Genomic DNA, 14416 nt, shown 5'->3' with positions numbered 1-14416 from the left:
ACCCGAGACAACGATATCTCGGCTTAAGACGGTCTTTCTCGGAGATCTGAACGCCGACTATACATTTTTATTCGACTCGCAAGGATAGATAACATTTTGCTCGCGAACGGTTCACGCACGAATAAATCGTCCCCGAGTAAATTATTCGCGAACGAACCGCTCGCAAATAAATCATTCCCGAACAAATCGTTCGCAAATAAATTATTCCCGAATTAATTATTCGCAAACAAGTTACTCCGCGGATGATTTATTCCCGAACGAGGTAAATAGTAGTTGACAAAAAATGTCGCGACTGAAGTTATTCGTTCCATTGTTTTCGCTCGTTCGAACGAATCATTCAGCTAAAAAGTCGCGCGAGTCGATCACCTATGGGTGACACGAATATTTAACCGACTTCGAACATTCATTTTCGTTCTAGTATACAGTAATGTCTCTCTAATTGACGCTCAGATTGTCCACAAAAAAAATGGACAGTTTAGGAAGAGGTTCATTTTTATACTTACGAATTGTCAACAATTATAAAGGTGAGCTGCAAGACTCGAATAATCGTATCTCCTCTTCCCAAATTATCCAATTTAGTGGACAATCTGAGCGTCAGTAAGGGAGACATTACTGTCGAACCTGTGCGTCAGTAAGGGAGACATTATTGTATTCGAACAAACTAAATTTGTCCAGGATGTTTCGGATTCGAAGGAATCCTAATTTTATCCACTATAATAAATCTTAACTTTCTATTTTCGGTTCGCTTAATTAAATTGCTCGACTCTATGGGAATTTTAACGATTAATTATCGATGCTGTGTCAAGTCGAATGTCCTCGTTGCCCGACGAATCGCTGACCTCTTCTACTTGCGCCCTAAAACTAGCCCCAAGTTTCCTCGTCTCTCCTCATGATCCCATAACTAACCCAATCGCTTCTCTGCCTACAGATGTCCTGACAGCGGGCCCCGGGCCACCAGGATGCCGACAGACGACGACTATGGCCGAAGAGAACGTCTCCTACTGCACCAACACCCGATCTCTCAGTACGGGTCCTCGTCATCTCCGGTTCCAGGATCGACCGCCGTGGCGTCTGGAAGTGTCGGGTCCCAGATCGGTGCCGCCAACCCATCGGACTGCAACAAGCCGCAGCAGCAGCAGCAGCAGCAACAACAGCAACAGCAACACCAACAACACCAACAACAACAGCAACAGCAGCAACAGTCGTCGTCGAGCAGCTCGGGCTCGGCCGGCGGCCAAGAGCGTTACCAGCCGGAGGCTCAAGGTCAGCTCAGCGATCACGACTATGGCGGCCGGGATCGTCTCTCGGTGCTGGACCGTCACGACAAGTCGACGGACAAGCCGTCGCTGGACGACTTTCCGAAGCAGTGCGTCGGCGAGGCGCGTTCGCTGCAGTCGAGCTGCGATCGGTTCGGTCACTATCAGAGCCAGGACCGGTTCGGCCAGTCCTCCCTGCAGACCCACCACCAGTACACGCCGGCCAGGTCGGTCACGTCCGGGCAGACGTTGTCCCAGAGCGTGCTGTCGGATCGTTTCCCGCGGTTCGGCGAGCTCGGCGGCTTGCACGGCGAGCAGAGGCTGTCGCTGGTCCCGAGCGACCGATACCAGCCGTCGTCCGGGAACGTTGACGGCGAGCTGTCCGGCGGGAACGAGTACGCGAACACCAGCATCCTGGTGTCGGGCGGCTGCGCGACCAGCCCTTTCTCGTCGGAGACGTTCCCCTCGCCGCCGTCGCCAGCGCCCGCGAACGATCGTTTCGTTCCACCACCGCCATTGTCGCCCAGCCCAAGCGAGAAGTACGCCTCGACCCAGAGTCTGGCTGGCTACCCTGCTGCTGATAGGATTCTGCCCCCAGGTTCTCCAAGCGCCAAGTATGGCGGGGGCACAGCGCCAGCCTCCCCGATGCCAGCCGCCGACCGGTTCTCCTCGGCGGACCGATTACTGGCCAATCAGCAGTCATCGTCAGCCGGTCTGCACGAGTGCAAGGACCAGCAACGATACGCTGCTGCCAGCGATCGCCTGTTGTCCGGATCGTCGCCGGTTCTGGGAACCCTTCAAGTCAGCCTACAAGGCGACCGAGCCGGCGGCTACACGGCCGCCAAGGAGTCCGCCGGCTCCAGATACGGCGCAATCTCCGCGGACCGGCTCCTATCCGCGTCGCCTATACACGCCCCGGTGCCGGAGAGGTTCGCGAGCAAGTCGACGGACCGGTACATCGGCGAGTCGCCGGTCTACGACCGGTACCACAGGCCGGAGACCGCGTCGGCCGTCCATCACGAGCGTTACTCGACGATATCGTCCACCGCCGAGAAGTTCCTCGCGAGCCAAGCAACCGCCGAGACCCCGCATCAGCGATACTCGTCGACGGAGAGGACCCTGCAGGTCTCGAGCACCGGCGAGCAGAGGCGGCTGTACGCCGACCGCGGCGTCGAGACGGTCTGCCAGAAGTACCAGGACCGATCGAACGGCTCCCCGGCCTCGGCCGACTTCGGTCGTTACTCCAGCTTCCAGGAGGTCGCCGGCGGCCAGTCCAGATACGTCACTGCCACCGACAGGTTCAACGAGGCCGCCGTTCAACGATGCAACCAGTCGCGAGCCAACGATCGGTACTGCGTCTCCACCGATCGGTTCCTCGCCAGCTCGTCGCCCGGCCACGACGGCAGGCTCGTCGCGGCCGACGCCTCCCGGTACACCATCTCCGGCTCCTCCACGGAAAGATTGCTCTCGACCACCTCGTCCTCATCTTCCTCCTCCACGGACACGATCGCCAGATACCACTCGTCGTACACGAACACCACTGCCACACAGTCGAGCTCCAATGATCGCTTCACCTCGATCTCCCCGACGCCGGAAGCTGCTGTTCCTCCTCCTGTTCTCAGGTCGGGATCCGGCGCCGCGGTCACCTCGGCCGGCTCCGGCTACCAGGGCGCGACCAAGACCGGCATCGACAAGTACCTGCAGGTGTCGAAGTCCGTGCAGAGCTACGCGAGCGAGCGCTACGCCGCCGGGAACCCGAGCGACCAGTTCGACAGGCTCAGCCAGGACCGGTACGACAGGTTCGCCGGATCGGTGGCCGGCGACCGGTTCGTCGCCTCTACCGGCACTCCTGATCGCTTTCATTCCGCCGCTGATCGATACTCTCCTGCGCGGGCCGCGGACAAGTACTTGTCCCTGCCGAAGCCGAAGGACCGCTACACCGGCCGCATAACGCCGATCTCGTCCTGCGGCTCGGCCGCGGCCACGTCCACGGCCACCACCGATCGCGTCTACGGCGGATCGAACGCGACCGGCAGCTACGTGCCGCCCACCGCGCACACGCCGGTCGAAAGGTACGTGCCACAGCCGCCGCCGGAGGTGCTCTATCCGGACAGGTACGTGGACAGGTACGTGCCGCCGTCCGCGCACACGCCCACCGATCGCTACGTGCCCACCAACGATCCAGGAGATCCCTACATGAGACGAGACCTCGGCTTCCATCATCATTACCGGCTACCGCCGCCGGCAGGCTATCCTTATCATCAGTCGCACTTCCGGCTCCGTGGCTTCGCCTACGCATCGCCCGGTCGTCTAGGAGGCAGCCCTGGCTCCAGCAGCTCCAGCAGCTCGGCGTCTAATCAGCGGGACGGGTTCTCCATGTCGCCTTTGCTCAGGCCGAAGGTGCGAGCCTCCGCCGTCGAGTTCCCGACCACCTCGGCCAGCGTCGGCGGACGACACGTTTGCACGAATCCGCCGTCGTGCTGCAACGAGGTCGCCGGAAGCGGACGATCATGCTGCCAGGCTATCAGGAGATCCTTGCCGCCCGGTGCACTGCCGTCGATACCTACGCAGACCTCTTGGTGAGTACGGTTTTACCGAGATTAAGTAATTGCTGCCGGTGATTCTGACGAGGTTGTGGTCTTTGGGAGATGATGGGTCGCTTGGGCTTGGATCTGGGTCGCTTGGGCTTGCATCTGGGTCTCTTGGGCTTGGATCTGGGTCTTAGGCTTGGATCTGAGTCTCTTGAGCTTGGATGTGGGTCTCTTGGGCTTAGATTTGGGTCTCTTGGACTTGGATCTGGGTCTCTTGGGCTTGGATCTAGGTCTCTTGGTCTTGGATCTGGGTCTCTTGGACTTGGATCTGGATCTTTTGGGCTTAGATCTGGTCTTTGGGTTTGAATCTTGGTCACTTGGGCATGGATCTGGGTCTCTTGGGCCTGGATCTGGGTCTTTTGGGCTTGTATCTGGGTCTTAGGCTTGGATCTGGTCCTTGGGTGCTGTTCTGACGATGGAGATACTACTTTTGATGCTGTTTAGTGGACCCGAGTTGACGAGGCAGCCGAAGCTTTTGATGGAGATGCTCTTTTTAAGGAGACGATGCTTTTTTGAGGGCTTTGATGCTTGGGCACAGATGCACTTTTGATGGTTTTCGTGATAGAGAATGGGTCTGGGTATGCTCATGCAGATCACTGAGTCTTTTCGAGAAGGCTGACTTTGATCATTGATAGATGTATCCTTGGGTTGCTATGATGGGAATGGGAAGCTTTCGTGAATAGATGAAGTAAACGGAGCTTTTATTGTAGATGAGTGTTTTCAGAATCGGGTCCTTGATGTTCGATCAGGGCATTCCAGTAACGATTTTAAGGGACAGAGGACACAATTTTGGATCTCGTTGGTTTTCAGTCACTATTTTATGCGCGTCTTGATGATTGACTGCGGATCTTTATGCGAAATAAAAATTGCTTTCGTCGATTGCAAGACGAACAAGCCGAGTATAATTTTCTCTCCTTTTTTCTTTTAATCATTCTTAATTCCTTTCAATCATTTCACTGGTTTCAGTTTCGTTCACCCGTTTCTACCATAAGTCCATAAAATCCGCAGTCTATTAGTATTTTTTTTAGCTCTGATCGTAAATCACATTTCTGCAAACGAAGAAAAAAGAACGGCGTTTCGTGGGAATCGCAGTTGGGAGCATTACACTTTGTTTCCAAAATGAGCCCTTTCGGCTTTCCTGTACCGTCATCTCGGGTCGCACGCCCCGTACATTCGTAATGATTTTTAAACCCCGAGCTTAAGGAGCACAGCCTTTCCAGGGTGATATTTTCACGGTAAGTTATTATGGTGAAGCGACTGTTGGCTGACAGAAGAAGTATGAGCTCCATGATAAATAGGAGTTCCGTGTTCACTGTTTAGAAGCTTTTCCATGCTGTTGAATATGGAGCAGCTGGTATCACGGGCAGCATTTAAAATGATTTTAAAGCCGTTCTGTGGAGCGCATTAAAATTTCGGACAACATTATGATAAAGGCCGCCGCGCTGGCTTCTCCGCGTTATCCTTTCTGTCTGCTCGTAATCTGTAAGCTCGATCGGACACGTAACGCGACCTGATCACGATTAGGCGATGATGGTACGATAATATGTCACAGTTTGGACAGAGTTTGTAGCGCGGCTCGGTATCTAGCTAGAAATGATCATGTTGCGGAAACTTATGGCGCTTTGAAAACGCGCGCGTTCAAGTTTTTTATATTTAAGTTAGTGCAAGAATATTGGACGAGTAGCATAAGCACACGATTTGTCGGACAAGCGTTGTGCATTCTAGCCGACTGAATCAGTAGTATTGGTTTGCGTTAGATCGGACAGACCGGGTCAATTTTATTCTTTCGCAAATGATAGCAGTGAGTTACGAATGAATGAACTTTCGTTGCACTTTGTACGCTTGCAGCATAATTGCAGGTCTAAAGAAACGTGAGTGCAGATACAAACTGAGAACATTTTCATTGTAGAATTGATTGTTATAGAACCGCAGAATAAAGTCAGCTCGATAATAGAATGTTTAGATTTTGCAGAAAATTGTGAGGCAATGAACAGGACAAAATCTGACGAGTAGTATAGGTATGTGCTTAATCAGACCAGCATACCGTTTTCCTCGGTTTTAAATATATAGTATGGATAATCCAATAGTGAATAATGTAAATTTAAATAATATAAATATAAATAGTATAAATATATATAATATAAATATAAATAGTGTAAATATATATAATATAAATATAAATAATGTAAATGTATATAATATAAATATAAATAGTATAAATATATCTAATATATAAATATAAATAATATAAACATAAATAATATAAACGTAAGTAATATAAATACGAATAATATAAATAATATAAATATAAATAACATAACAGACAAAATCATTTAGGCGATTTCGAGTTGAACATTTCCCACTTATACCACCGAGTTGCGAACGAATAAACTTTTCCCCGTGTATAAAGCGCTTATGAATGCCTTTCCAGAGAGAAAGTATCGAGGCGGAAGATTTTTTTCTTTCCCTCCCCAACAAAAGATCCCTGAAATCGTTATTACGGAATCGCGAAGCGACGTCAGCACGGTCCCGTATCAAAGAGTTTCGACCCCGGAGAAAATGAGAACGGAAAGGACAGGACATGCCGAAAATACAGAAAAAGTGGTGAACTGCCAGGGACCGTGGTAAATAGGAGGAAGGATTTCTAGGGCAGAAAGAGATTAATTGCGGCGGGAGCGGAAGTCGGTATGCAGATTAAAGAAGCTGGACGCGCGGAGAGCTCAGCCGTTGTAGTCCGGGATTAAGGGAATGCAGCGCGTGCATCCGGGTAATGCACGTGTCCTCGCAATCACACGCGTTTATAATAGAGCTCGCTAATTAGAATCGCTGGAGACTTAATTGCAGGATGAGTGTTACTTATAGCCCGGAAGGCCGTACTTTAAGACCCGCAAAAATTCAATGAAAGAATAGGAGTCAGTTGCCATAAGGTAATAAGACTTGTATTCAATTTCTTTTAAATTTAAATTCAATTAATTGTTCGTTTGTTCAAATATTATTTATGAAAGACGGAAGTGCTTTGAAATTCGCGAATTTTCTGCAGAGCTCGCGGAAATGTTTAAGACGTCTTTCCATTTTGTGTACTAATAGATTATTTACTCATATAATGAATAAATAAATAAATAGATAAATAAATGAATAAATGAATGAATGAATTAATTAATAAACGAACGAACGAATGAATGAATGAATGAATGAATGAATGAGTGAATGAATAATATTTAATATTAATATTAAACTTATTATTATTAAACTATTCTTTAACTATTATTAACTTACTATTACTTAACTTATCATTGAACTATTTATTAAGTAAAAACAAATTATTTAACATTAATATTATGAATATTTCGGCACAGATCAGCCGCGAAAATGTTCGAGAAAGTTGCGGAACATTCGACACGCTTCTGTCGGAAATATCGGCGCGGGATTCGACTTCGAGCCGCGATTTATCAGCGCCGCGTATGGAAATTTCAATTTCGACCCGTTCGTTCCTTTTACCCGAAGCCGGTCGCCGGATTTAATCGGGACACGCCGCGCGATCACCGGCGGACACCGAACTCGATAAATTGAAAAGGCGCGCGGTTTTTATCGGGTAATTTTATGCGACACGACTCGCTTCGAAATTAATCGGATCCCGGGCTTCAACGCCGCGGTTCGTTCTCGTTTTTTGGTCCCACGCCCTCCGCCCCTCCCCGCGCGCCCCGATTATACGCGCTCGATCGAACGAAACGATTTTTTTTCGGGTCTTCGAGGCAAACGGTTTTCACGCCGCTGTCGTTTTCGCCGGCGGGTTCCGCGCGTTTTTTTCCCTGATGCATTCGGCGCGAGATTCTTCGTATGTTCTCTAGAACGAAGCTCGTTCGATTTGATTCCGACCGTTATCCACGTTGTATTGATTTATGCTCGGTGGAAATTGGAGTCAAGTGTGGCTCTCGACAGAGCCGGCAGATATTTTTAAGCTGACCAGAAATATAAAGGTAAACGTCGATGGAATATTTAATTGAGAAGAACTGTTGGAAGCTTGGCCGTCGCGTGTTCTGTCGGCTCGTTGCGAAAGTAACTTCGGTTCTCCAAAATGGATAGCTTGCGAAGAAACCGAAGAAATTAAACCTTTCGCGACGAGCCGACAGAATGGAAGAAACTTCGAGAACGCGAAAATGTTAATGTTCGAGCGACAAAGCTTTGCGAAATGTCGTAAAAATATCGCAGCGAATACTAATTTTTTTACCGCGCTCGCGCAGATACAGTTCGCATTATTGGAACCCGCCTGCTCGATTATGTTAATATCGTGTTGGTCATTCTACATTCTACAATTCGTGTTTGTCGTACCACATTAATTCGTACGAATGATTTCGCGATCGTTACGCGACGTGGAAACGGAAACGGGGAAACGGCAAATTCGTGTGATAAAATAATTGCTCGCGCGACATTAATTCAACGTTTAATCGGTGGTCCATTAACGTGTTTACAGTACAGCGTCGATGAGAAAAGCATCGTTGAAAAGTTCCGTCGGTTAACTCGTCGGGCATCGTCTCGAGAAGCGAAATCGCTGTTTTTCTTTGATGCGGCAGTCTTTCCCGCGGGTTTTACTGCAAAGTGGGATTAATGAACGTCAACGAAAAAGGCGTAGATAAAATTTTACGCTGTCGTCTTAAAGTGGACACCTAAATCCCTAAATCCCGGACAATTTGAATCGCGGAAAAAAAATTATAATTCATAATCCGCGGAAATGTTTGAATCTGCGAAACCCTCGATGGGAAAACCATCTTCGCTTTTCCGCTCGCGGAGTAAAAGCTTTTTCGAAAAAAAAAGAACAACTCGGGAGAAGCGAAACTGGATACCTTGTCCGGCGAAATAAGCCCGTTGTGGAACGTTGTTCGATACCTCTTCTTTCATGAAATTGCATCGCGTCGAACATCGACGATTATTCGTTAATGGTTTATCGACCCTCTGATTTTCATCACCGCCGTACCATGAATATTATTAAAACTGGTAGAGTCACGCGTCGGAAGGAAATCTGAGTGGAAAGTAAAATGTTCGGCCTGCGAAATGAGCGCAGATACATTGTTGCAAGATTATTTTTCACGGAGTTACAGCATAGTCAACATTGTCGAGTTTTCATCTACGATCGAGCGATGATCGGATTACAATCGTCGCTGTAATTCGAATGTAATTAAAAATTATGCGATTTAAATAACACTGGGTAGAAAGCAGAAGTTCTATTCTTTAAAATAAGACCACGTAAACGCTTCTTCGATTGCTTTTTATGAATTTAAACCGCGTTAAACGTCGACAGGTTTCCTCTCAAGATCGAATAATCCTTAAATCCTAGTCGCCCCTCTATTCCGAATATTATTGAAACTAGCAGAGATATCAATTTAAGACATAGCTCGGTATAAAGTAGAAGCTCTACTCTGTGAAACGAGACCAAATAAATCCTCTACCAATTTTTCTTAGCGAACTTACACCGCATCGAACATCGACGATTTACCATCGACGTGAGATATCCCCTTTCCGAATCGTCGGCTTCAGACCGCAATAATTTCAGCAAAGTGCCGACACGACGATTGCTGCAGCGACGTTCGTCAGGTTATTTCATCTAATTTTTCACCCCTCAGAATTAGGTGCTGGTGGGACCTGTTATATAGATGGCGGCACATTTCAACGGTGGGAATATTTGAGGCTGGTGTCCATACGCGCACTAAAAGTGGGCGAGACGCCCAGTTTCCAGTGCCTGTGAAAGGGTTAAGGGTGTCTCCGCGGTTTCGTAAGCCGCGACAGGGTGCGTGGAACGATGTGGAAGAAGGGGACTGCGAAGAAGGAAGCAGCTCGTTCGTAATTCATCGCTTATTAGCCGGATTTCCATCGGCGAGCGTATGCGGCGCCCTCGCCTATTATTATCAATACGGGCGATACGCAAATTCCGACCTATATTAACGAATTCAGGACACGGATTAGTATTTCAGAGTCCCTCCCCCCTTCCCTCCCGGCAACGGCGGAATGCACGAAGTACCTGATAGCGCTTTGTTTCACAGTTGATGATCACTGTTTAAAGCGTTATCTAAAAATGAACTGGAATGTAGGCCGTGTCCACATTTAGCAGTCGCGCGGAAGCCGCGAGCACAGAAAGGGTCGTTACTTTCGTCGCAGTAATCAGGTTAATGGAGTATCGTGGCCCACTTTATTTTTTCATCTTCATCGGGTCCGCGCGCGCGCGCGCGCTCCTGCCTCCGCGCGCAGCTTCGCGGTGTCCCTTTTCACCGTTTCAAAGTCAATGATGCATTACCACCAGCCAAAGCTTTCGCTCATCCGCTTTTCGAACAGCGTTGATTTTTCCTTTTTCCCTCCCCGCCGCCTCCTCGTCCTCCTTCGTTCCACGTTTACCTCGAAATATTGTCCCCGTGGCAGCGCGTGCTCCCTTTTCGCGCCCCGTTACCTTTTCCCGCTCTTTCGAAAACATTTCTCTCGATCGGACTGGATCCGAGTCTTCAATTACTTCAATCTCTAATTTGGATGTCTTATGGTTATTTCAATTTGTTATTTTAAGTAATTTTGAATTTGTTTCAATCCTTCGATTCGAATCATTTTGAATTTGTTTGAATATTCGATTCGAATCATTTTGAATTTGTTTGAATGTTCGATTCGAATCATTTTGAGTTTGTTTCGATATTCGATTCGAATCATTTTGAATTTGTTTCAGTATTCGATTCGAATCATTTTGAATTTGTTCCAATCTTCGATTCAAATCACTTTCAATTGTTTCAATCTCCCATTCAAATAATTTAGAATCATTTCAATCTTCGATTCAAATCACTCTCAATAATTTCGAATGTAAAACTATAGCCACGATTACAAAATAATACCTACAAATATACACATCAGATAACAATAAAATCAACTCATATCCCATTTCCCAGGAAAATCGAGCACCGTGGCGCGTCTGCCGCGGTCCCCGCAACAAATCCATGAGATCCACGGTCTAATTACGGTCATCAGGCTCGAATGAACCAGTCTCGAGCGCGCTAGTACCTTGCGGCAGCAGCTTTCATTTTCGTTATCGCCTTATTAGTATCCTCGGAAGGGGTTGAAAACCCTTTGAGAAACCCTCGGAGCTCGAAACAAGCTCGCCAAGGGGAACGTGGGGGGAAAAAAGTAAAGATTCCGAGTCCTCGAAACGGATGTAATCCGGGCTCTTTTTAAGCGGCCGGGCAAAGTGACGCCATTAGCGGCGGGGGAAAGTGTGACACGGCCGGATTTCACCGAGTCGAGTAATTTCCTATTTTCTCGGCGAACCGTCGATCGGAGGCGTGCGACAAGGCACGGTCCACGATCGGCTTGGCCAACACGGACCCCCGTCCCTGTCGGACTTGCGAACGGCGGGACTCGCGACGTGCTAAACCGATATCCGAAAGCAAACTGAACACTCAGCGGAACGACCGTCGTGCCGACGTAATCTCGTCCAACGTTCCGAAGCGAAAGGGTATCGCCGCCCTTCCGTGTCTCAGTTTTCAGCGAACTGGCCACCCTACCGTCGCGCCCTTCGCCCGCTCCGTCCTCTGTTTAGCCGAGGAAAACCCTGCTGACGTTGCGTCTGCTTTCCGACCGGAACGTCTGCTAAACGGACAGCTAATTCATAAGTCCGTTCTCTATCCTCGACATTGGCAGTCGACAAATCGATCATTATAATTGGACCGCGAATTTTCTGCACTCATTCTCCGCACGTATTCGAAACAAAATTTACCTAGTATTGCTTTATAAAAATGAGACCGAATCCACGTGCACTGCTCGACAGTTTTATAATAATTCGTGCTTTAACTCCGAAATTTATTCGACCTTTTATCCTATCGATTTTAAAGGAAAAATTGCGACACCTGTCGCTTTGACCGTCGCGATAAATCGAGTGTTAAAACACAAGATAAACATAGAACAGTGTAAGCATAGCAAGCACGTTCTTATGGCACCACGGAAATTGTCTGGATCTCAAAATTTCGTAAACAGCAGCGATGTTGTTATAATGTTCACAAATGCATCTTCTCGTTTGGAATATTATCATAATCCTTATTGCGACAATTACGCAACGAGACTTTGTAAATGGACAAAGAAATTTGCTATCGATTTTCAAGATACGTTAACGAGACTGCCTAGTTGAATAAATCGAGTTTGCGAACACGAGAGAAACAGAAACGCAGGATCGGCGGGAAGTTCGCATCCGCTATCGTCGTACAACAAACTCCGGATGTGTGTGTGTGTTCGTGCCGTCGAGAAAGTTCGAAGCGGGTTATTAAGACGTTTCATTTCTTTTTCATGGCTGCGAGGGAAATTCGAAGGGTTGTATATTTTACGGGGAACGGTTCGAGGTCCCTGAAATTACAGCGGCGCAAGAAGTTTTATTTCAGGCGGACGGCCACGCGGTCGCCGGCGACTTTCTTGCCACAACGGTCTCGCGAAAAACAGGTTAACTTATTCTGGAGACGTTGCCCTGAGTTATTTCTTGTTTACTTCAGCATCTGCTCGCGTTTCCCGGAGTCCCGGGCTGAACCGTTCCGCGGAATGAAGCCCGACTGTCCCCTCTTCTTCTTCTTCTTCTTCTTCTTCCTTATCTTCTTCTTCTTCTTCTTCCTGCTTTCCACGAGTTCACGCTTCCGTGGATTTTAAATTTGCAAATCCGCCGTGCCGGTAAACACGAACGTGCCAAGCTGGACATCTCGTTTAACCAGCGGATTTCACGGTTTCTTGATCATCCGGTTAATCGAGGGAACGGGAAATTCGAAGTCCCGGGAACGACGCTCTGCATTGTAATTCCGAAAGTAGTTGTTCCAGTCCCCCGGGTTCCTTGTAATCCGCGGATATGAGAAATTACGTTTCGAATGAGACTGTTCTGGTCCAATTCCTCGCCGGTCGCTCCTTCCGCCTTGGATCGTGGCGCAACATTTTCATCAGTCGGCAATCAGAGAATATGAGAACGACAAGTCTCCAATAGTCGGACGAGTGGAAGAGCCACGATTTGCGCGCGAGACAAGTAGCACGGAATAAGTTTAATCCGGCAAGGAGAGCAAGACCGGTATAACCGGTCGAGTAGAATAAGACTGAGCTGGTCGGACAAGTGAAAGAAGCCCGACGTGAGTCAGACGAGTAGAATAGTTCGGCCTGTCCAGTAGTGCAAGACTTCCATGGTCAACCAAGTAGAGTAAGACTGCCTTTGTTAGACAAGTGGAATAAGATTGCCTCTGCTGGACGAGTAGAATAAGACTGGCTCTGTTAGACAAGTAAAATGAGACTGTACTTGCTAGACAGTAGAATAAGACTGTTTTTGCTAGACAAGTGGAATAATACTGCCTTTGCTAGACAAGTGGAATAATACTGCCTTTGCTAGACAAGTGGAATAAAACTGCCTCTGCTGGACAAGTAGAATAAGACTGCCTTTGCTAGACAAGTGAAATAAGACTGCCTCTGATGGACAAGTGGAAAAAAACTTCCTCTGCTGGACAAGTAGAATAAGACTGCCTCTGTTAGACAAGTAAAATAAGACTATACTTGTTAGACAGTAGAATAAGTCTGTCTTTGCTAGACAAGTGGAATAAGACTGCCTCTGCTGGACGAGTAGAATAAGACTGCATTTTCTAGACAGTGAAATGAGTCTGTCATTGCTAGACAAACGGAATAAGACTTTCCTGAACAAGTAGAACAAGTCTGTCCTTGCTAGACGAGTTATGCGATACGCGTCGAACAAAGAAAATAGATCCGACCTAACAAGTAGTCCAGGATCAAACGTAATGGAAAATGAGCCTGTCTACGGTTAAAGTGGAATCGGATGGCTTCTGGGGTCAGACAAGTGGAAGGGAACAGTCAATGGTGAAACTGGTGGAACAGATTGGCCTGCGGGAGGACAAGTGGTGTAAGATAGCTTTCGGTCAAATTAGTGGAATAGCCTGACTTGTGTGACCAAGTGAAACAGGATTGCCTGTGGTCAGACGAATGGAGTAAGATGGCCCATGGGCAAATTAATCGAACAACCTAATCTGTGGTCACCTGAAATAGGATTGCCGGTGGTCAGACCAGTAGAACAAGTTCGTCGGTGATCTGACAGATCGAATAAAAATCTGTACGATCGAGCGATCGCTACGAATTATAAATTAAGTGAAAATTTAGCTATTGGCTCTGAAAGAACGCAGCTAACGACAGAGATCTTAGGCTACTTTCCGCCGCTCTGAAAATATTTTCCCACGATGTTTCGTTATGAAATCGTTGAAAAATAAATCGAGAGAAGTAGAAACGGTACTGAAAAGTGGTCGGCGAAGCTAATAAACTCGATGTACCGGGTTCCTTCGGCCGATAGAATCAGGATGTCCGATTATGGCGATCGCGGAATCGTAATTAGCCGGCGTCTTCGGTTCGCTAGCATTCCGGAATGCTATTTCGCAGCGAGGCAACACCCGCCGCCTTATTAGGGATTCGTTTCGGAAGAACAAAGGCGTCGGAAGTTCCGCAATAAGTACGCCTTTCATCTCCGCGAGCGTGCATTGTTGCCGGAACAATTACCCGGCTGTAATCCCGAAGCTTCGCTAATTT

The 14416-nt window shown here is 48.0% G+C and overlaps 1 protein-coding gene across 3 annotated transcripts in view; it reads left to right on the top strand.

Annotated features, from left to right (window-relative positions):
* rho-5 (rhomboid-5) overlaps positions 1 to 14416 on the top strand; it is a 397572-nt gene that overhangs the window by 198463 nt on the left and 184693 nt on the right. For all 3 annotated transcript variants that reach the window (XM_076525363.1, XM_076525362.1, XM_033480043.2), the window contains exon 3: positions 929 to 3835. In XM_076525363.1, the coding sequence (XP_076381478.1) occupies positions 960 to 3835 (2876 nt within the window). In that variant the 5' untranslated portion in view covers positions 929 to 959. The remainder of the gene's footprint in view (positions 1 to 928; positions 3836 to 14416) is intronic.

This window comes from Megalopta genalis, chromosome 11 (assembly GCF_051020955.1).
Source record: "Megalopta genalis isolate 19385.01 chromosome 11, iyMegGena1_principal, whole genome shotgun sequence".
Taxonomy (NCBI): Eukaryota; Metazoa; Arthropoda; class Insecta; order Hymenoptera; family Halictidae; genus Megalopta; species Megalopta genalis.
Note: the sequence above shows the minus strand (reverse complement) of the source record. Positions and strands in the feature narration are given on the sequence as shown.